This window comes from Paralichthys olivaceus, chromosome 11 (genome assembly GCF_024713975.1).
Source record: "Paralichthys olivaceus isolate ysfri-2021 chromosome 11, ASM2471397v2, whole genome shotgun sequence".
Taxonomy (NCBI): domain Eukaryota; kingdom Metazoa; phylum Chordata; class Actinopteri; order Pleuronectiformes; family Paralichthyidae; genus Paralichthys; species Paralichthys olivaceus.
In genome coordinates, this window is record NC_091103.1 from 15939058 (window position 1) to 15960119 (window position 21062).

The 21062-nt window shown below is 40.3% G+C and overlaps 4 protein-coding genes across 18 annotated transcripts in view; 3 read left to right on the forward strand and 1 right to left on the reverse strand.

Annotated features, from left to right (window-relative positions):
- dock10 (dedicator of cytokinesis 10) overlaps nt 1–1090 on the forward strand; it is a 60772-nt gene extending 59682 nt beyond the window's left edge. For all 14 annotated transcript variants that reach the window (XM_069534078.1, XM_069534071.1, XM_069534069.1 and 11 more), the window contains one exon: nt 9–1090. In XM_069534078.1, coding sequence (XP_069390179.1) covers nt 9–56 — 48 coding nt within the window. In that variant the 3' untranslated portion in view covers nt 57–1090. The remainder of the gene's footprint in view (nt 1–8) is intronic.
- Nucleotides 1091–5081: 3991 nt separating this feature from the next.
- Nucleotides 5082–6813, forward strand: LOC138411986 (putative coiled-coil domain-containing protein 195). The gene is made up of 3 exons (XM_069533986.1): nt 5082–5565; nt 6180–6399; nt 6542–6813. The coding sequence occupies exons 1-3, from the start codon at nt 5130–5132 to the stop codon at nt 6669–6671; spliced, it is 786 nt and encodes a 261-aa protein (XP_069390087.1). The 5' UTR covers nt 5082–5129; the 3' UTR covers nt 6672–6813.
- Nucleotides 6814–9039: 2226 nt separating this feature from the next.
- cep57 (centrosomal protein 57) lies at nt 9040–13976 on the reverse strand. 2 transcript variants are annotated; one of them, XM_069533980.1, is made up of 11 exons: nt 13824–13976; nt 13071–13260; nt 12572–12772; nt 12314–12435; nt 12071–12199; nt 11445–11522; nt 11153–11248; nt 10808–10888; nt 10459–10688; nt 10228–10372; nt 9040–10129 (listed from the first exon to the last, which is right to left on the reverse strand). In XM_069533980.1, exons 1-11 carry the CDS (start codon nt 13869–13871, stop codon nt 9950–9952), a joined length of 1500 nt encoding a protein of 499 aa, XP_069390081.1. In that variant the 5' UTR covers nt 13872–13976; the 3' UTR covers nt 9040–9949. The 2 variants fall into 2 exon arrangements, with proteins under 2 accessions (XP_069390081.1, XP_069390082.1); XM_069533981.1 differs by having other exon boundaries at nt 13610–13946.
- A 48-nt stretch (nt 13977–14024) lies between these two features.
- On the forward strand, nt 14025–20402 carry mre11a (MRE11 homolog A, double strand break repair nuclease). Its single transcript, XM_020088450.2, has 20 exons — nt 14025–14145; nt 14655–14726; nt 14876–15008; nt 15099–15259; nt 15358–15445; nt 15562–15703; nt 15796–15910; nt 16137–16322; nt 16428–16599; nt 16677–16757; nt 16839–16968; nt 17069–17169; nt 17563–17733; nt 17886–17945; nt 18030–18201; nt 18918–19004; nt 19192–19256; nt 19356–19417; nt 19569–19662; nt 19966–20402. Exons 2-20 carry the CDS (start codon nt 14707–14709, stop codon nt 20005–20007), a joined length of 2082 nt encoding a protein of 693 aa, XP_019944009.2. The 5' UTR covers nt 14025–14145; nt 14655–14706; the 3' UTR covers nt 20008–20402.
- The last annotated feature ends 660 nt before the right edge of the window (nt 20403–21062 follow it).

The window sequence follows — 21062 nt, forward strand, 5'->3', positions numbered from 1 at the left end:
TTGTCTAGATTCCGCACACAAGACAACCAGGAACGGAACGGCACAGCGGCTTCTGAACGGCCAGTAGACTCACAAAGAATTCTTTGTGCCACGGAGGGCATTATTATTTTCCCCATGAACAGCTCCGGAGCGCCAGTTTTAAGCATCAAGTGGCTCATTTGCTTGTTTCTGACCGAAGTTCTTTCTTGCAGCGGGCCAGTGGAAACTGTGACAAAGGAGGAAAGAAAGGGAAGAGGTGTGTAGACTGTGGTTGTGGTAGTCTGTAGTCCTGTCGTTGAACGTTGACTATCTACCGTAGAGGCCAGGCTGCTGGACTGTTAGCTACCGTTTGTTTTGGTTTTAGAGACTCGACCCACGTGTTGTATGGATTCTCCCCCCGCCCTGCCGACTGATTCATCAGCTCACACACTGACAGACACACCCACAGAACCAACACATACAGTGCACATGTTCACACACACACACACACACACACACACACACACACACACACACACACACACACACACAAGACAACATGCGCCTTCTCTCCACAACCCTGTCCCTTTAGAAAACAGTGACCTTACTGAGCTTGGGGTGCGTTCAGCTGTACATGTAATATTTAGCTCTCCGGTGCATTTTGATGACAGTTTTTACATTTTCTTCTCTGTGGATTTGAGTTGTACTTCAACCTCTTGCAAGACGATAAATGTGAAAAAGAAGAAAGGTTTGAATGCAGGTCTTAATTAACCGTGAATATGAGGAATTGAAGGCACCCCCAGCTCCTGTTTGAATGTAGAGCAGCTCCACATTGCTACTTTGTATCCTTGCTACCATTCTGGAAGTATCACGTTGCCAATTTTCAAATGGAAAAAACAACAAAAATTATGTTTTGTAACATTTTTATGATCGAATCTGCATTGTTACTGTTATCATTTCCTGTACTGTTTTGAATTGTAAATAAGAAATATTAATATTTAAAACGTTTGAAATGTTTCTTTTTATAAATATATACAATGTATAAATATTTGTTTAGCTGAATTTAAAAAAAGAACAAAAATAAAGTTTTATGTATAACATTTAAATAAAATTTTGTTAATGTCCAAAAAAATGATTATACTTTCCTTCAGCATTTCAACATACAATCATGTATCTTCTGTTCTTCAACAGGATGTGCACCTTAACCTCAGTTCACCCTTTTCTCCACCCTTGTGAACGTTAATCGTATTTCCAATCATCCTGAACGTGGGTGTGCTAGCTTCTCTGAAATGAAAAAGTGCCTTGGCTGCAGCTGTGCACAGCAGCACCTCATATCCTGTCCATTGACAGCCACTTATAATAGATAATGATGAGCTCCCTTACCTGAACAGTAGATAGAAATGTGTAAAACAGAAACATGTAATGAGAAAACCCAGCCTGAAACAAGACGGATATCTCTGCCTCGATAATGGACAATGGGTCTATAAATCCATCAATTCTAACGCCAACTACATTCTAACAGTAAATCCAACTTTAACAGTGAGGCAGAAGTAGATTAATAGAATACACCATTTGTGAAACTGTACTTTCATATCCACAGTTGTGATCTTTATTGCATTTTATCACATTTTCTTCACATGCACATATTATAATTGTCAATGTAAAATATCACTATTCATCCATTACCCAGTATCTATACTGCTTCATTCTCTAAGGGTTGCAGCAAGCTGAAACCACTCCCAGCTAACTGTGGGGCAAGAGGTGAGGTGCAACCTGGACACATCACCGGCGCTTCACAGGCTGGATACAGAGACAAAAGTAGAACTTGCTAACCAGGAATTGATCTAAGGGCCATCTCGCTGTGATGTTACCACTGCAACCACTATACCATCGTGCCACCTAAACGTCATTACGTCATTATGGTTTCTTTAATACCTACACTTCTATTTTAAATTTGAACAATGTTGTTCAAGTAAATTTGTGAATGGTTAAAATCTTTTTCTCTGCATATCAAATGAACTGTAGATGTATATGAGAGCATATTTTTAACTCCAAAATCAGGAGTCTAAAAGCAACAATCCTTTGTTTCAGATCATTGATTTCTTTTCTAAACTCAGAGGGGGTCACTGCGCAGTCAGAATCCAAACTAAACACAATCTGAGCAGTTTTGTATAGATGGGGCCCAGAGGCTCTCACCATCACTGCTGTGTGTCTGTTGTTTGCTCTCTTTCTGTTCAGACAGAAGTCTCTGTTGTGTTTACCCTGGAGCTCTGTTTTCCTTTGTGCTTTGCATCTTCATTGCGGGATCCATATTTCACTATAACCATAACTAAGGCCCCAAGCAAATATTCCACTTGTGTTGGCAGCTGGAGTAGAATTTGGAAATAGGAATTTGATGAGAGAATATTTATTTCATTTTATTTGACAGGAAGAGTCTTTTTTTTCTTTCATTCCCTTTATTAACAGTTTTTCTCATTATGTATTTTTCCTCTGATGGACTTTGTCGTAAGTGAGATTTAATATGAAATTTTAATACACTGTTTTTGAGTTAAAATACTTTCTTAGCAAACAAGCTATGTTTAAAATTAACTCATATACTGTATTATATATAGAGAGAGAGACCATCTACTAGCCTAGTTTTCATCTGTGTTTGTTAGTTTGTTACATCCACCAAATGGTTTATGTTTTTTGCTGTTATTTGCCTCTGCCAAGGAGGTTATATTTTTACCTGTGTTAGTTAGTTAGTTAGTTAGTTAGATAGATAGTTTGTGTCAGTCAGTCAGTTATTTAGCAGAATAATGCAAAAAGTACTGAACTGATTTCGGTTTTGTGGAAGGGTGGGGCCTGATTCAAGGAAAGAAATCCTGAATTTGCCCCCTGCTGTGGATCCGCACCAGAGCCGGGGGCAAATTCAGGATTTCTTTCCTTCATGTTCTTTAACATTGTGCTTGTTTATCAACATTTTCTTTTATTTCTCAGAGAATAAACTGTGGATCTTAATGACTGATGTTTATGAGTGTGTGCAATTTGGTGCACATCCAAATATAACTCCAGAACTAGTGGATTCAAATGTGGCTTAATAAGGGGACTGTTGGGCCTGGGCGGAGTTATGTGCACTATGAGTGCCTTTCTAGTTTTCTTTGCTTGTTTATTTGTCAGTGGGATTATGTAAAAACTACTGAATGGATTCTATGAAACTTGAAGGATGGGACATGGGCCAAGAAAGAACCCACTCACTTTCTTTAACATTGCTAGAGGGGGTGTTTTTTTTACATTTTTACAGATTTCCCAGGAAATAATAAATGGATCTTGATGAAGAAAATCAGGTATTTTCGGGGGGCTGATATTTATGAGTTTGTGGAGTTTGGTGCAAATCCAAATAGATTTAAATGTAGTTTCAGGAAATAGGCTTTTTCTGTTACCCCTGGAATTTTTTTATTATCCCTAGGACATTCTAGTTGAAAGTGAAATGATGTGAGAATGTGGCATGCACACTGAGGTGGGATCTGGTGTCAGTTTTTTTTTTTCTCCAATAGCTGTCTATAATTACTGACCATGCAGTGAGAGAGCAGCAGAGTGGTTGTTTACTTATTGATGCTAAGCCTTGGGTCTATGGCCCTGCTCATATAAAAAGGTTAAGTGGCCCTGAACATACAGCTGGTGGTAAAAGACATCATGTGGTCGTCCATCGCTCTCACTTCAATGTTTGTATTTCTGAAGCTGACACATTTCTACCTTTTCTCTTTAGTCTCCTTCTGTGGTCGCACACCTGAGGTGCAGCAGATTGAGTTTCACTGACCTCCTGCAGCACCTCTTCTTCGAAACTTCCTTTCCTCCCAGCCAATCGGTATATCAGAGTCTCGTCTCTCTCACCTCCCATCCATCTTTGTAACCTATTTCATGAACCAGAAAGAGCGGGCCGATTGGGTTTCTCTCCTGTGCAGACAGGCTTGTGTGTGCCTGTCTGTCTCTCTCAGTGGCCTCGACTCCCAACAGGGTCAGGTTGCTCCGAGCCAGCACCATTCAGTCCAGGTCGCAGACGACAAAACCTGGTTACGCTACAGGCACAATGTGTCATATTTAACTCACAGATAATGGCTCTTCCTGAAAGTATTTTGTAGAAGTATGTGGGCACTGTTATACATCACGTCATGTGGGGATCAGGCCAGCTGCTCAAACACTGTCTGCTCTTGGCAGAATGGGTTATAATCTGGTCTATTCCGGCTCCTGACTGCACAATCTCAGCTGTATGAAGCGTCACTGAGCGTAATTATCTGAAATTTTCTCCTTTGTGTGCAAACCGTGTGTTTAATGTCTGCTGCAGTGATTCCTTCTTCTCTAATTTATCAAACAGCTGTTTTGTTTTCATCTATTTTACCCATGTCATCATTGGGTTAACATCTGACCTTTGACTTTATCAAACAACATGGATGTTAATGAGACAGAGGACCAAATATTTAGTGGGTTTCAATTGGGGCCCAGCCGGCATGTCTCTCTGTTTTCCTGGTGGACTGAATAAACATCACAGTGAGTGAGCTCCAAAGTTTAAGATTTACATAAAGAACTTCAGAGAGTATTGAAAAGCACAAAAATCCAAACTTGATCAACTCTAGGTGCTTGACAGGGGTGATGAAAATCAAAAGACAAACTTATTTATTTTAAGGTCACCAGGGAGGTAAAATAGGATACGTTTATGGCAGCATTAACGTTCTCGTCTTCTACATTTACATAAGTTTAGTCTATATTGTGAAATGAATCGACTTGACCTTCATTTTAAATGCTCTGTCTTATTCAAATGTCCTTCTGCGTCACTGAGAACATAAGAAATTACTTTTTCTTTGTTTTCCTCTAAGATTTATCTTCGCTGACAGACTTGATTAATATTTTAGAGGGAGGATATTGTAATCCCAACACAGACATGGACATTACAAGAGGAGGTGTGAGGTGCCAAAAAAATCTGAGATGTCTTATCTGCTCTTAAGCTTGAATATAAAGTTGCTACACATGTTATATTATCGATAAGCAGTAAAAACCTTTGCTTCATCAGTGTTTCTGCAGGTCCACTGGGTCTCTTGCCATCCAAGCTCTTGTGCAGTGCGCATTTCATTTCCGACCCCTGCTTAGTTTTCCTGAAACCGGACGCCGGGGCTGATGAATAAAACATCCTTTGTATGGTGCTGGCTGATCACCGGAGCCCTTTCAGCTGTATAAGTGGTGAAAGGCGACATAATCTGCCCCAGAACAAGATCTGGACTGAGATTGAGAGAGAGAGACACACACACACAGGGAAAGGACAACAAAAAGCTTTTGGGAGCAGCATGTTAAATCCACAGCCGCAGGGTGAGCTTCTCCTGCGTGACTCCCCGTCGGTGTTTGGGAAGCCGTGGTTCTGGCAGCGCAGCAGCAGCACCATGGAGAGCACCCGCAGCCTGGCGCAGGTCATCATGGAGATGCGCGATGACATCAAGAAGCTGGAGGCGGAGAACCAAGAGCTGAGGGGGGACAACGGTCAGAGGACGGACAGCCCGGTGTCTTCGACACTGGAGAACCCCTATGTGAACCTGAGACGAAATGTGTCTGCACCGGTCCTGGAGGGACAATACAAGGGTAAGAGGAAAGAAGTGTGGCTATTAAATATGTTGTTTTACTGTTCATATAAAACATGAGGAGGCATCTATAGAGCACTGAGATAATGATCTGTTAAACAATGTGTGAATTTCAAGCAAAACCACACCTCAATGAAACCATTTCTAAAATTATTCCTTGTTCATGTGTAGGCTACTTTAAACAAGTTTAGAAAATAACAATTCTTATCTAGTTGTCACATTTATTGTTAGAAGGGGCAATCAGATTGGAGCTGGGGCCAGTGTCCCCCTGGCCCCGTGGCTCTACCCCTGATTCCAATCCTTTAAATCAACCTTCATTAAATTGTTTCAAGATTAAGAGTGAAAATATAACTAATATAATTTTAGTCCTTTAAACTCCAATGCTGGATTCCAAAATTCAACTCATTTGTCTCTTATTCTATTTTTTCCACAAAAATGCACAGACACAAGAAACACAATATGAGAAATTAGTTCAAGGAATATGGAGTTATCACATTTTTAATTTGGCGTATAAATATACCATTTAACTACTTACTTCTTTACATCAGGAAATGTCCATATACTGTTTTTATTCTTTCCATTTCTCCAATGCGTCACATTCGCATCATGTCACAGAGAACGCTGTCATGACTGTCCGGAGGTACTCCATAAGCTCCAACCTGTCTGGGGTGACACTGAGAGAGGGAAGGACTGACAGGGTGCGGCGGGGTGAGAATGGATGGAGAAGGCTACAAGAAGAAATCCAGCACGGGAACAGCATCTTTGTTAACCCAGTGAGAGACGTGGGAAAAGTTTCCAACAGACACTCCCTGCAGGAATATGTCCACAAAAACCGGTACAGAAACTTTATATCCCAGAAAGAAAGCTTTAAAGTAAAATGATTGAGTAAAATTTAGTTTAAATTCAAATATATAAAAACTGAAGCTACGGTTGAATGTCTGTAGCCATATAACACTTGTGATTTCTTTCCTTTTTAGGGCCAAGGTAAAAACTGTCACCTTCCTTCTACCTGTGGACGACATTTACACCAACCGTCCAGTTCTGAGCAAACACCAGGAGGAGCCTAAAATCTCCGAGCTGGCCTCCATAATGGAGACAGATTCTTGAACGTACACTTAAGTACTTTGTGGCCCATGGGACAAAGTGCAGACATGATCTGAGCCTGCAGACTAACCCTCTCCATCTAGGTCAGTGTAGATTGGGCTCTTAATGAGCGAGCCGGCCGACCGATTTTATCACACCTGACCACACAAACAGAAGACTCTGGTTACAGGGGTTGTTTTCATCAGGCCATGGCGATCCATGCAGGGCCAACGATGATGAGACATGGGGCCCTCTGCAGCTAGGATCAGGTGTCCGGACTCCTCTTCTCAACCCGGGGGTGTCGTTTTGGAGTGAGACATACACCTGCAGGTGACAGCCCTTTTACAGACGATTGTGGTGACTCAGGCCTCGTGAGCAGCATCAGACTCATGGTTTATTCATCCTTGTTTCTTTTCGTGTTGAAAACTGAAATGGGTTGTCGAGGGGCCACGTGTGTGTTTAAACACAGGACGTGTTTCTTGTCAGTGATCATCAAGAGTGTATTTTATTTTTTTAGTCCAAATAGTATTAGCTTTCCTGTATCAAAGGCTCGCTGTAAATATACGTGGCCTTTATAAACAGTAGTCATTGTAAACTATTATCTGTAGCATATTGTTTTTTCTTTGCTAGGGAGGGTTTCTTTCTTTTCTGTTTGTTTGTTGGTTTGTTTGTTTGTTTGCTTGACCAGAGCATTATACTACTCAACAGATTTCCAGAGGTCTTGTGAAGTGATTGGGAATGGGCCAAATAAGAAACCATTTTATTTTTGTATGGATCCTGATAGATGGGAGGATACGGGAATCTTTTTTCTCTTTAACTTTGCCAGATTGGACACAATCTACCAGGTACATTTTCACCAATTTCCTAGGAAATATTTCATGGACCTCGATGAAAATAATCGGGGACTGATATCTATGAACGTGTGTTGTATGGTGCAGCTTGATTGAACTCAAGAGGACTGTTGGGCCATGTCGGACGTACGTATTCAACTAAGTACCATTCTGTTTCGTTTTCACAATGTCTAAGAAGCTCATTTAGTGTTACAATTATGTGTCACTCTGTGGAACAGTTTAAAATATGTATGAATGATAGCTGTGTAAATGGCTGAATGCAGATCCCTCACCATACTGCAAGAAGCAATATGCAAAGATACTCAACATTTTTCCAAAGTTATTGGGAGACAGTAACTTTCAGAAAAAATGGATTTGATAGAAAATACAAACATATAACAGATACTGTTCTTCCAGTCTGATCCAAAGCGTCACATGTATACTTAAGGGAAACATTGACAATGCAGAGAATCCATAGTTATATTTATCTCATAAAGAGGCTGAGGACAGAGATGATCAGTGTAAAAGGCTCTTTTCATAGTTTACAAAATTATGTTTTCTTCTTTTTGACATGCAGAGCTTGTAATACAGACCATTCATTTAACTAGAGGATCTAGAGGATGTGATTTTGTTTACCAGGAACAATGTGGCATAGTCCTCTGCAGTGTTAATAATAGTGGAGGAGCATGGTGCCGTCAGGGTTCCTCTCCACCCAAAACGATGCATTCATCTCCTGCAAGAATCAAACAGTGAATCAATGTTTTCTCCTTGTGGCACAACAGACATCAAACCAGAATAAAAGGATGTAGCCCTACAGAAGATGGGATGAATACGGGGCAGGCACCTTTTAGGAGAAGGCGATGTAGCTATGAAGTGAATCCAAAGTCTTCAAACAAATTTCCTCCTCCTCTGCAGCATGATCACTGAGCGTTTGCAAAACTCAAAGAAATATTCTGCAAACTGCCTCAAGACTTCATCTGTCTTTGCTCCTGAGAGAGAAAAAGAACAAAGCAGAGCTGTGTGTCCAGACAGAAGGATTCACATTGATTTATTTTCCACTTAAAGCTGATTTCAAATACTTCTGATTTTAGACTGCATATTGACATGAGCAGTTTACCTGAAAGCTTGCAGGGCTCTGCTCCTAACCACAGGGTTATTTCATCTTTATAGATATGTTCGGTAGGTATCCTGGACTCCAGCTTCATCTCTAAACATGATGGTGAGGATTTTGTAGATTTTACAGATTATTATTATTTCAGAATTATCAATTAATTAATCCTGGAACTAAATTTTAAATTTGATACTAAAGCCTTACACTAGCAGATTAGTTTTGTGTTAATGCTGTTGTGATTTTATTGAAGTCTGATGTCTGCTGACTCCATGATGCCAGCATCAGAGGTAAATAAGATGAGTCAAACAGAAACCGTTCAAATACAGCACTGCAGGGCACAGTGCAGAACTGGAACATCTTTAAAATATGAAACCAAATAATCTACGAGGGCTGTTGGAAATGCTAAATCATTGAAACAAATAAGCCACAAAAAAATCACAGTTCACTGTAGTGATGTGCAAACATAAATACTTTATTTCACTGAGAAATGTTCACTCCAAACAGGCCGCCCTCGATTGTCATAATATAACAAAAACCTCCCGAATTTATTTGTAGAAATAAATACAAATGAATTGTTATCACACAATACTTGTGCATGTACACTCTCATATAAAATCTCCAACATCTGACACAAGAGGAACAAGTCATTTTAAGGTTGTTCAGCTCATCACTAAGTTGCAGAAGTATGTACCACTCTGTTTCATCACTGCAGTTTCTTAACACTACAAACACTTTCAGGGAATCTGTAGGAATTTTTTAGCACCATGAAATGTTATTAATTTTTAATACCTTCAGAGAGTCATAAGTTCAGGGAAAATGTGTTTCTATGCCCAGAAGCTACTTGCAAAACGAAACTTGGCAATTAAAATTTCGTTTTCAGCATTGAATGGTCAGTTATACTGAGAGCTTGACTGTGAACTGGACTTTCTTGCCCTCTGCTGAAAAAAAGCATAATAAAAAAAGACCATGCAGATGTTTGACTCAGCATCATGAACAAAGTGCAGTTTATTTAGTGGAATTTGTAAATAATTACCTTTATATATATATATATACAGTATATATATATATATACACTGTATATAAAGCCCTAATAAAATGAGCAATCAATTGTTTTGAGAGGCACTTTGGTTGGACTGGTAGACATGGTTTATATTTATGTTGAAGATAGACAATCTTTTTATAAATGCTACTGTGTTTAGGATATATTAAAATTTGATGAGTCAAATGCTCATGAACAGATACACAAGCATGTGTCATGTCCATAGTAGTTTTCAATCTGTGCTTGTGTCGATGGTGAAAAATTGATCACATGAAGCAACTAAAAATAAAATCTCTTCACTCTGTTTATGTCCTGGTGGTTTTCAGGTCCGTAATGACGTCTGCAGAGCTTTCATGTCCCTCAGCAGCCTCAGATTCTTCTTGCTTCTCTCTCCTGGTCTAGGTTTGACTGCTCCGGCAGAGCGACCTCTTGTGGACACTGCGGTAGTCACGTTCACCTCTTTCTTATTGTTAGACTTGGCTTCCTTTCTTAACTTCTTTATCTAGAGGGGACGTGAGAAAAGGTAACAGAGAGGTGTGAAAAGACAGAAACTTGAAAATTGGATTGTGTCTGAAGTGAACTTTTTGTCTGCTAACTGACCTGTGCTTTGTGTTTGTAGAGTTTCCCGATCTGCTCTCCCTTCCTCTCCATTTTCAGCAGCAGCCTCTCCTGCTCCCTCTGAAGTTCTCGTCTTTCCTGGTCAGACACACTGTTTTCTACCTGCCTCATTAACTCGTCATGCTCCCTGCAACACACAGACACAAAGATTACACCACATCACTTTTCATAATCAGTTCCCTCCTGATCAAGCTCAGTTGGAATGCCACTCACAAGCTCATGAGTCGCAGCTCCTCCTGTAATGCTTGCATCAGCTCAGACAGCTCCTCCCCGCTCGCAGAGGATGAGGAAGATGAACTGTATGAATATCTGCGGCTTGTAGTCCCGTAGCTGTTTGCGTTGTTACAGAGTACACGACTGTTGCAGAGGTGTGGCTGGTGTCGCTTTAGGAGAGACAAAACTGACTGGACGTTTGCTCTGACTGAGTGGCTGCCGCCCACAGACTATGAGTCACATAAGAGGGGAAAGATTCGATGAGAGAAAGAGAAAAAAATAAATTTCAGTATTGAAATACAATTTTGTTCTAATGCTAAAAAAATATATTTATATATGCTAATATTACCGTTCCAGCAACAAACGGAACATCTCTGAGGCTCAGTCTATAGTGTGGCTGTGTGTTCGACAACTGCTGTGGTGAAGTTTTCTGGGGAGGAAAAATATCAGCATTACCAACATTAACATTCACAGGAAGATGCTTGGGAGGAAGAGGTTAGAATAGAATAAAGTGATTTTTCCAGCAAGAAAATCAGAAAGAATTAAGAACTATCCTTCCTTTTCATTCACAGATGCACAAACACTGTAGAGACGCACTTGTGTTTGTTCAAGCATTTATGTATACAAAAGGGAACGCAACATTCACAGTCCAGTCAAACAGAAAACCTTAAATGGCTCATGTGAAGGTCTTTACCTGTGAATTGGACTTCTTCTCTTTGGACTGTCTGGTGGACAGGCGAGGTGACACTGACTGCAGCAGGATCCTGTTAGCCTCCAAACCTGTCTGTAGCTGTGGAAACAGGAAAGGAAAATAACACCACATACAGTAAACAATGCATAAACGTGAGTGCTTCAACGTTTACATTGAGCATTAGATATATAAAACAGGACTAACATTCCTTTCAGTAACAAGAAACATTAGAACCTGCCAATAGTGAGTGTTATGTATAGAATTTAAACTCAAAGAACAATTTATGTCTCACTACCTGGATGGCCTTGTCCTGAATGAGCTTTCTCTGGTGCTCCTCCTCCTGTAGTTTCATCTCTAGTTCACGAATCTTCATCTGACAAATTCACACATAACCATTATTATTGTATGACAGGAGCTGAATGTGTGCCTTTTTCCTGACAAACGTAAACGTAGATCTAAATCCAGAAGGTTTTGGGGCATACTGATAATGTGTGATTTTTAGTCAATGTTATCTTTTCCTTTTCAAATTTGTTTGACAAGGTAGGAGTATCCAGTGAAGTGAGAAAATTAAATCACTTTTTATAAATAAAATATTTCACGCTTTGTTTGCTTTTTCCTTTAATCAACTTCTGAACCCTCAGGTTTATGTAAGGCCCCATGAGGGAGTTCCAATCCACAGACTGGGGATCACTGCCCTAGATTCATGGATAATGTCTGTTTTTGGCCAAAGTTTCTGCCTCATTCTCACAGAGATTTTGAGCTTAAGCTTGAGGAGTTAGTGTCATTCACTCTTCATAAAAATGCTAAATCTTCTGTGTCACTGTCATAGCTATGAATATTTAATTATGCTGTTGGATCATAAAGCGCTCTTCCTTATGACAGTGTTTAGAGCTCAGAAGTTGAAGTCAGTTAACTCTGTACCTCAGCATTGTTCTGCGTGCGTGTGAGATTAAGATACTCCTGTTCCAGTCGCTCCAGCTTCTCCACGTGAGCACGCTCAAACACTTTGTCAGGCTGGTGATCAGCTAACTTGACGGTATCCATGGAAACCTGACAACATGGGGAACAAAAATAAAAATCGACACATTTACTCACTCACTAATGACAGTCATCAGATGTTTACTCTCTATCACAGCTAATGACACTAAGAACTACTAGGCTAACCTGCTGTTTGACCAGATTGGTCCTGTCTGCCTTGGCATTCCGCAACATCCTCCTCATGTGATCCAGCTGCCGCTCCAGTTTCACACAGCGAGACTCTGCAGCAGCAAGGTGGGTGATCAACACTACGAGGAGAATGAAGGGACGTCGTGACATGCAGGGAAGGAGAGAGATATGGAGAAAAAAATAAACGAATAGTTAAATAATGGAAGAGGTCACTGGTTATTTGTTTTTCTCATGATATCTTCATCACATACTGACCTTGGTTACAGTTGGACGGGTCAGTTGTGTCTCTCTGCATGTCTGTCTGATCACTGGAGAGTCCCCGTGTGACGTTCTCGCTCTGAGGATGAATGCGTGATGCGTCTTGGCCTACAGTTTGAACACCATGTTCTGCACGTCCTTTATCCAAGTCTAACCTCCTGATCTTCTCCTGGAGGTTCCTCAAGGCAGATAAGATCGCTGTATATGCACACACATGTGACGTGTGTGAGAAATTAGATATGAGAATGTGGGACATACTGATAGAGAGCAAATACATTCAGGGAATGGTAACAGACATTGTATGTGTAACATGATATGGCTATGATATGACTGAAAGGATAATGTGAAAGAATGAATAGATGTAAAGGGAAGCTGAGACATCGAAGTTGTCTGGCATCAGGTTGCACATGTAACCATGGAGCTCTGTAACACACAACGCTACCTGAATGGAAACATTGTAAAGGGAATATGTTCGACATGCACAAATGAAACCCACCTGCACTGTTGGTCTCTGGGAATGCTTTGCTGGGTGATGATGGGCGACAGGACTGACGTGTGCGTGCATGCCTGGGTGTGTGGTGCAACAGTGTGTCGATGAAGGGACTGTGAGCAGGATAGTCCTTATAAGACGACAGGGACAGGGTGTCAGAGACTCCACTTTGAGGTGGTGGTGGTGGACGGAGATCCTGCAGAAAAAAAACATGGTGGATTATTATATATCTCTAGTATATCTGACATTGCATTAGATCAGAAGCAGAGATATTGCGGTGTAGTGAGGCATCACAAGAATAAAGCACAGGAAGTGAAGTGAATATGTGCTAAAACTTGAAAGTCATTCTCTCACTGAATTCAAAATGAAAACACCGATGTGACACTTCAGTTCACTTTCAGGTCTGAAGCAACATCAGCTGGTCAGAGCTGTAGCGACTGCTGCTCGGTAGCTTTCCACGGAGCCTGATCACTTTAACCTGATAACATAAGAATGCATCGCATTGCTCATTTCAAATTGAAATAGGCGAAATGAATTCAAACTACCTGCGTAGCATCATCACCAGCTGTTAGTGACAGGGTCTCCATTGAAATGCAGCCACTCCAGTCTGACACGCTTGTGCTGAACCAAGGGAGTAAACTATGCTAAATGTGCTAATGCTAGTTTAGAGTAAAACTGCAGTTTTGAATCACGTCTGTTAGCTTGTTAGCTCGACAGTTTCTACAGCTGCTAATACGAAGTGGGAAAAGAAAACATCACCAGGCAGAGCAACACAACCCAGGGCTTCTCCGGAGGGGTGTGATGCATATATATCTCAGTCTGGCCCGGCAGGCGCTGCGTGCGGAGAGTGTTATGGTGGTTTTGCCAGAAAGCTCTACCCGGTGCCTCTTAGTGAACAAAACAAACGCACCCAGCTTGCTAACCGGAAGTGTAGTTTTTCCTGTTACGGACAGTCTACAGTTTAGATCGGGCGATGCTTCAGAATGACACTACAATACCCATGAGGCTTTGCTGGGAGGCGGGACGGGGTTTGCAAGCCATGCCGGGATTTTAATGCGAGTGAGTTGTGATTTTTGAGGAGGTGAGTATCGAGCTAAGCTATTTACCAAGTTATAGCAAACAATATTTCAAGTTATAAGTGTGTATTACTGCAGGTGGGACCGAGCCAGCATGTAAACACATGTTGTAAACACATGTTTACTTCGTGTTAGTTGTCACATTGATATCGTGAACTCGTGGGCTTCAAAGTGAAAGCTAACTCACTATCTTTTAAGTGTTATATGTTAGCTTAGCTACTGCGTTACGAACGGAGTATTGGTTAGCTTGCTAACATGCAATCTAATGTATCGCTTAGAAACGTGTCGTAAATCGTATGTTTCACTGACTCTGGTGTTAACAACAACTTTTTATTGGAAATCAAGAGTACAGTCATGCCTCTGACAATTTACTCTACATGATGCAGAACAACTTGTATTAATATTTGCATTTGTCCCTGTGATTATAGTTGCAGCATCTCTGAAATGTATCTTAAAAGTACTTGTGAAAAAATATAAATATAAAGATATTCATGGCTGGGTGTATTTTCTGCAGGAGAAACATTTTGTCTGACCTGGTGCAACATCTGCATTTCCCCCACACCATCATGTCCTCAGAGAACATCTTGTAAGTCTTTTTAAGAATAATATCTAAATATTTTTTTCTCAGTGCATATATAGTGATGTTTAAATGCAGGAAATGTACAATGCTCCTAATAGAGATATACCAGTGCTCATACTAATCAAAGTTCTATCATGTGCTGTTTGTTTTTTTAGGGATGATGAGGATACCTTCAAGATCCTTATTGCTACAGACGTTCACCTTGGCTACCTTGAGAAGGATGCAATCCGGGGCAATGACTCGTACAACACACTGGATGAGATCCTTAAATATGCCAAGACGCATCAGGTACATACAAGTTGACAGATGTGTGAATGTACAACACAGAGGATCATTCGTCTTGAATGCCCTCTTATTTGCGTATTTATTTGCTTGCAGGTAGATTTTATCCTGCTGGGTGGAGATTTGTTCCATGAGAACAAGCCGTCACGGCGATGCCTTCACAACTGCATCACTATGCTCAGACAATACTGCATGGGAGACTCACCGATACACTTCAACATCCTTAGCGACCAGACTGTCAACTTCAACACAACCCAGTCAGTTTCTCTGTCTCTGTCATTCCTTCATACCAGTGCTACTGAATGAATGTTTTATTATTGTTGTCATGTTTACTGTATATGTTGTTGTGTTGAAGGTTCCCCTGGGTTAACTATCAGGATGAAAACCTGAACATCTCTATTCCTGTGTTCAGCATCCATGGTAACCATGACGACCCAACTGGGGTGAGTTGATTCCAGTATTGGAGAAATCTGTATATAACACTAAAATGCAAACATGTGTTTGTCTCTGTGTAGCTTTTGTATTTGTTTGTACATAATACTGTTTGTCTCTCCCCAAGGCTGAAGGTTTGTGTGCACTGGATCTGCTCGGTGCCTCTGGTCTCATAAATCACTTTGGTCACTCCCAGTCAGTGGAGAGGATAGAGATTAGTCCCATCCTCTTGCAGAAAGGCAACAGCAAGCTGGCCTTGTATGGTCTTGGTGAGTATGTGATTTGTATTATATTTGTCTGTATATGTCTGAGTTTAATTAAAAGAGTTTATTCAAAACCAACAAAAGCTGTTTGTGTGCAGGTTCTATTCCAGATGAGCGCTTGTACAGGATGTTTGTCAACAATCAGGTAACCATGCTTCGCCCCAAAGAAGACCAAGATGACTGGTTTAACCTCTTCACCATCCACCAGAACAGGTGTGTGCATGTATGTGTATGTTGGAAATCCATTAGGAGGGAAGAGTTGTAAGATAAACACATATTTTCTGTAGTATTACTTATTAAGAATGCAGGGTGTTTGTACCTAGATTGATATTTTTTCAGTGCATATAAGTACATTTTTGATGCATTATGGCTGGAATTGACTAGCTGTGTTTTCCATTATGTTTTCATTCTATTTTGCAAATATGTGTGTTATGTTTAGGAGTAAGCACGGACCCACAAACTACATTCCAGAGCAGTTCCTGGATGACTTTCTTGACCTGGTGGTGTGGGGTCACGAGCACGAATGCTTGATAGCACCAACGAGAAATGAACAACAGCTTTTCTACGTGACCCAGCCTGGCAGCTCTGTAGCGACCTCCCTGTCCCCTGGAGAGGCCACCAAGAAGTACAAATAAACACACACACATATGATGAAAGACCACCTCCATATTCTGAGTGTGTTTTTAAGTGATCAATTAGCCACAATAAATCACTGTTTGTGTGTTTCTAGACACATAGGGCTGCTGAAGGTGAAGGGACGAAAGATGAACATGCAAAAGATTCCCTTAAAGACGGTGCGTCAGTTCTTCATCCAGGATGTGGTGCTGGCTGACTACGAAGACCTCTTCACACCTGATACCCCCCAGGTCACAAAGAAAGTGGAGGATTTGTGCTATGCAAAGGTACGTTTTCATCTAACATTAAGAGCCAGTGGAAGACGAATTGTTTGATATCCCACCTTATTTCTGATCTTCTCTAGGTCACAGAGATGATAGATGAAGCTGAGAGAGAAAGACTTGGTTGTCCACTCACCCCAGAGAAACCTCTCATTCGCCTGAGGGTAAGAAGAACACCCTAGCAACATGTGCACACACCATATCCACACTTCATCTAAATTCTTCAACTTTTTTGCCTTCCCCAGGTGGACTACAGTGGAGGTTTTGAGACGTTCAACACTTCTCGCTTCAGTCAGAAGTTTGTGGACCGTGTGGCAAACCCAAAAGACATCATTCACTTTCTCAGACACCGTGAACAAAAGGAGAATATCAAAGGTCTGAAACAGACTAAATGTACAGCTATGGACCTACAGTATATACCACAGATCTGTGTACACTATTGTCTATTTGACGTGATGCAAACTTTGTTTTTTAGATGAGGTCAATGTTGATTACAGCAAGCTGATCAAAAACACAGCAGTGGAGGGACTGAGAGTGGAAGACCTGGTTAAACAATACTTTGAGGCAGCCGAGCAGGTATCGTACACACATGGATTTACATTCACACGCTGACAAGTTGTCATAACACTTATTTTCAACTACTGTGCATCTGCTGAGTAGGACTGTCACAATATCACATTTTCCTTATTTATTATTTGGTTTTATGACCAAAATAATTTACAGTAATTTTATTATTATTAATTTATTTAAAAAGTCTGGAAAATAATAATAGTAATGCTATCAGTTGTGTGTTTTATCTAATTTTTAAGAATTAATTAAACTCAAATACCACAAAAGCCCTTCTAGGGTTGTGCAGATAGAATATATTCTCAGTGATCAAAGTTGGTCAAAGTGATTATTAGCATAATTCACATGAAATCAATAATACCAATATATTACCACTACCACTCTGTCTACATCCCTTCACAGACAGTACAGCTGTCTCTGCTGACAGAGCAGGGCATGGGGAAGGCCATTCAGGAGTTTGTAGAAAAAGATGAGAAGGACGCAATCCAGGAACTGATCACATATCAGCTGGAGAAGACACAGCGCCACCTCCAGGCCAGAGGAGTAACTACAGAGCAGGATATTGACACAGAGGTAGGGGGGTGAGGCCATCATTGAAAGTGGGTCAAATGGAAAAAATGTTTTGTAATAATGGTTAAAACCTTAAAATGCAAAACATTACAATAGAACGTTACAAAGTGCTCGTGTGTATGTCTTTTGTAAGAGTGCATATTTTGAAATTTCAGATCAAACTATTCAGAGACTCCAAAAAGAACACGACAGAGGAGGAGAACGAAATCAGAGAGGTTAGTGTGCAGAATGCACACATGCCAGAAATGTTGCTTCTGTTGCTGTCTGTAAATATTTACTTTTCTGTTTTTCTCTTTCAGGCTATAAACAGAGCCAAAACTCACAGATTGGAACGCAGTAATGACCCAAACATATCCAGCGAATTTGCAGATGTTACTATGGACTCTGACGAGGACTCGGCCACATTCGCTGCCCCGACGCGAGGCCGAGGGCGAGGAGGCCGGGGACGGGGTGGCCGGGGCAGGGGGAGAGGTGAGTTGTTGTTTGATGCATGGAGGTAAATAGAGGAACTACCTCAAACGATTATTCAAATATGTTTGCATACCAATGACTCAGAGCAAACACTGAGCACCTGAGTGGCAGGTTCCACCAAACAAGGTGCTTTTCTTTTATGTGAACAATGACCTGACCTGATTATCCTGAGTTGCCTTTTTAACACATGTGGCACACAATAGGACAGTTTAAATTTTAATTAAATGTTGACGCCTGGGTAGAGCATGCAGAAGTTGTACAAAGGAGTGTTTTGTTTACACCATAATCAGTCAAGTTTCCTGGCACTGTCCCTTTGACACTTAGTGTAAATGATGTTTGTATCCTTCCAGTTTCATGCCAGTCACCTGATAAACATGTCATCTTGCTTTAAATATTTATTCAACCATGCGCTCCATATGACATTACGCAGACTTGTTGTGAGGTACATTTTTTGATAATTATTTTTACACCATTCAAAAGCTGGATTAAATCTGCATTTTGGCAGCAAATCTAAAAGTTATTTTCAATTTTCAGACGCGCTCTTTTAAGTGACATATGGCACAGTGCCAATTCATTTTAGTTGGATCAAGTAACATTTAATGCAGCAAGAGAGAACTTGGATGTTGCGATAGTCCGGTAAAACAAAGCATACATTGAGGGGGTACAGCTATTCCTCCATAAATCCTTGTTCCACTGTCGCTCATCTCTTCTTCCAGGTGCAACTGCCTCTGAACCAAAGCCAGCTGGCCGGGGCCGTGCCCAGAAATCCTCAGCAACAACCCAAAGCAGAAGCATTATGCAAGGTAAGAGAGCGTGAGATCATGTGTGTAAGCGTGATGTTCTAATATGTCAGACACATTATATCACAGAAATCGTATTATTATAATTGTACAAATCTGTTAATTGCCACATTTTCTGCTCCTTCATCTTTCAATTTCTTCTTTTCCTTTTACCTCAACTCTTTCTCCCTCTTTACACCTCATTCTGCAGCATTTCAAGCTCCATCTCAAAAATCTTCTCGGACTGGAGCCACCAAATCTTACAAAGAAGAGGAAGTAAGTTAGATGGCAGCTGAACATGTCTGAACGTGTATTTTTGATGCATGTGATCTGTACCATCCTCCAACCTCGGTTCTCATATTTATCCATCTTCAGTTGACCATTGTTGACTCCGATGAAGATATCCCTGTAATGACAGCTACCCGAGCCCCTCCCAGGTATGTTTGTGTCAGTCCAGTGTGTTTGTGTAGTCATTTCAAGGAGACAAAAATGTTGCGACTGAGTCTATACTCTTTCCTTCCCTTCACCAGCTTCTTATTTTGAAAACAAATTTGTTTTATTTTTTCATCTGGTACCTTCTCACCACAGATCAGCATCCTCGTCCTTCAATAAGAGCAGCTCTCAGACCCAGAGCCAGTCATCTCGAGGAGTTGCATTTGATGACAGTGATGATGATGATGAGGTAACAAGAGATTATAAGAAAGGACAGATCATCTTTCTGAAGTGTCAGGGTGCAAACAATATTTAGTTTCCATAGGTGAAAAATGACTTGTCCTGGAAACTTTGATCACTTTATGACAGTAAATGAAACTGATCGGAATTTCTGATCTCTTTAATTATTACATTACTTATTTTAAAAGCACAGTATACCCCTACCATTTATACAAAATTATATGTATTGTGTTTTCTTAACTTAACTATATTTTTCATAACTTTTCAGTTTTCCTTGGAAAATGTTTTAAAATAAATGGTATTTGTTTTTCAGGATAACCCATTCAAAGGCCGCGGCCACCATTCACGGAGATAACCACCAAGTGGAGATAACCACCGAGTGCTTCTATTCTATAATGATTATTAATATTGCTGATTTTCCCCCCAAAAAAAAGGAAGTGAGCTGCTGCTGTTTTGATGTACTTCAAAGTGAATGTTTGAATTTTCTCTTAAACCTTCCTCGTGTTCACAATAGATAATTCTTTATGTAAGTTACTATTGCTTAAGGTTTGAGATCTTTGGGTGCTTGCTTTCATACAAGACTTATTGTACAAGGTCTGCAGTTTGCACATTTCACATTTTCCAGCCACACCAATTGAACTAACTAATGAAGTGCATTCCTACTGTTCATATCTGAACAGTGCTGGGTTTTGTCATTAGCATTTGTAGTACTCTGATATTCAGGAATAATAAATCTCTTTTTTTCATATATTTCAATAGTTGATTTGTTTTTACAATATTTGTCCCGCTGTCAAATGCTTTGTTTGCAGAGTCTCAGAAAGCTTTGTGTTAGATGTGGAAAGTGGTAAACTGGACACACACACAATGAGTCAATGGCATCTGTCCACCGTTGGGGGGCAGTATTTTCAACTCAGGACCTAGGGTGACAGAAGAATAATTTTACGGTGTGGAAGTTGCATTGAATTTATCTAAAGTAGGACTTAATCAAACTGCTGCATGAAAAGCCAGATATGTGAGACGACTACAGTTGGAAATTTGAGATTAAAATTGTAATCTGTAATTTCACTTCCCTACTTCTCGTTGTGGGAGTGTGTGTGTGTTTTGGGGGGAAAATGACACATAATGGAACAAGGAGGGATCAAATAAAAGCAGATGTCTTTATTATACTGTATTTACAACATATTTAGACATAAAATCAACAAGTACCCTATATACAGTCAAATGTGCCAAATTGCATGCAAACCTTGAAAAAAAATTCCTATCTGTGTTCAGTATTTCTTTAATATACAGTATATACAATATATTGACCATTACTTCAAGTCAAGTGCTAATTTCTACTTTTGTTAAGTCTGTTAACCAAAAAAATTTGATTTACCGTACAACAGATTGCTTTAAAATGAAGAAACCTTG

Excerpts from the sequence above, each read along its gene's own strand:
- mre11a (XM_020088450.2), top strand. The coding sequence starts at position 14,707 with ATGTCCTCAGAGAACATCTT. Across the intron at positions 15,260-15,357 it reads GTCAACTTCAACACAACCCA|GTTCCCCTGGGTTAACTATC; the intron begins GTCAGTTTCTCT and ends GTTGTGTTGAAG. Across the intron at positions 16,600-16,676 it reads AGGATTTGTGCTATGCAAAG|GTCACAGAGATGATAGATGA; the intron begins GTACGTTTTCAT and ends GATCTTCTCTAG.
- cep57 (XM_069533980.1), bottom strand. The coding sequence starts at position 13,871 with ATGCATCACACCCCTCCGGAGAAGCCCTGGGTTGTGTTGCTCTGCCTG. Across the intron at positions 11,523-12,070 it reads GCACGCAGAACAATGCTGAG|ATGAAGATTCGTGAACTAGA; the intron begins GTACAGAGTTAA and ends TGAATTTGTCAG. Across the intron at positions 10,373-10,458 it reads GAGCTGCGACTCATGAGCTT|GGAGCATGACGAGTTAATGA; the intron begins GTGAGTGGCATT and ends TGTGTGTTGCAG.
- LOC138411986 (XM_069533986.1), top strand. The coding sequence starts at position 5,130 with ATGGTGCTGGCTGATCACCGGAGCCCTTTCAGCTGTATAAGTGGTGAA. Across the intron at positions 5,566-6,179 it reads CCTGGAGGGACAATACAAGG|AGAACGCTGTCATGACTGTC; the intron begins GTAAGAGGAAAG and ends ATCATGTCACAG. Across the intron at positions 6,400-6,541 it reads GAATATGTCCACAAAAACCG|GGCCAAGGTAAAAACTGTCA; the intron begins GTACAGAAACTT and ends TTTCCTTTTTAG.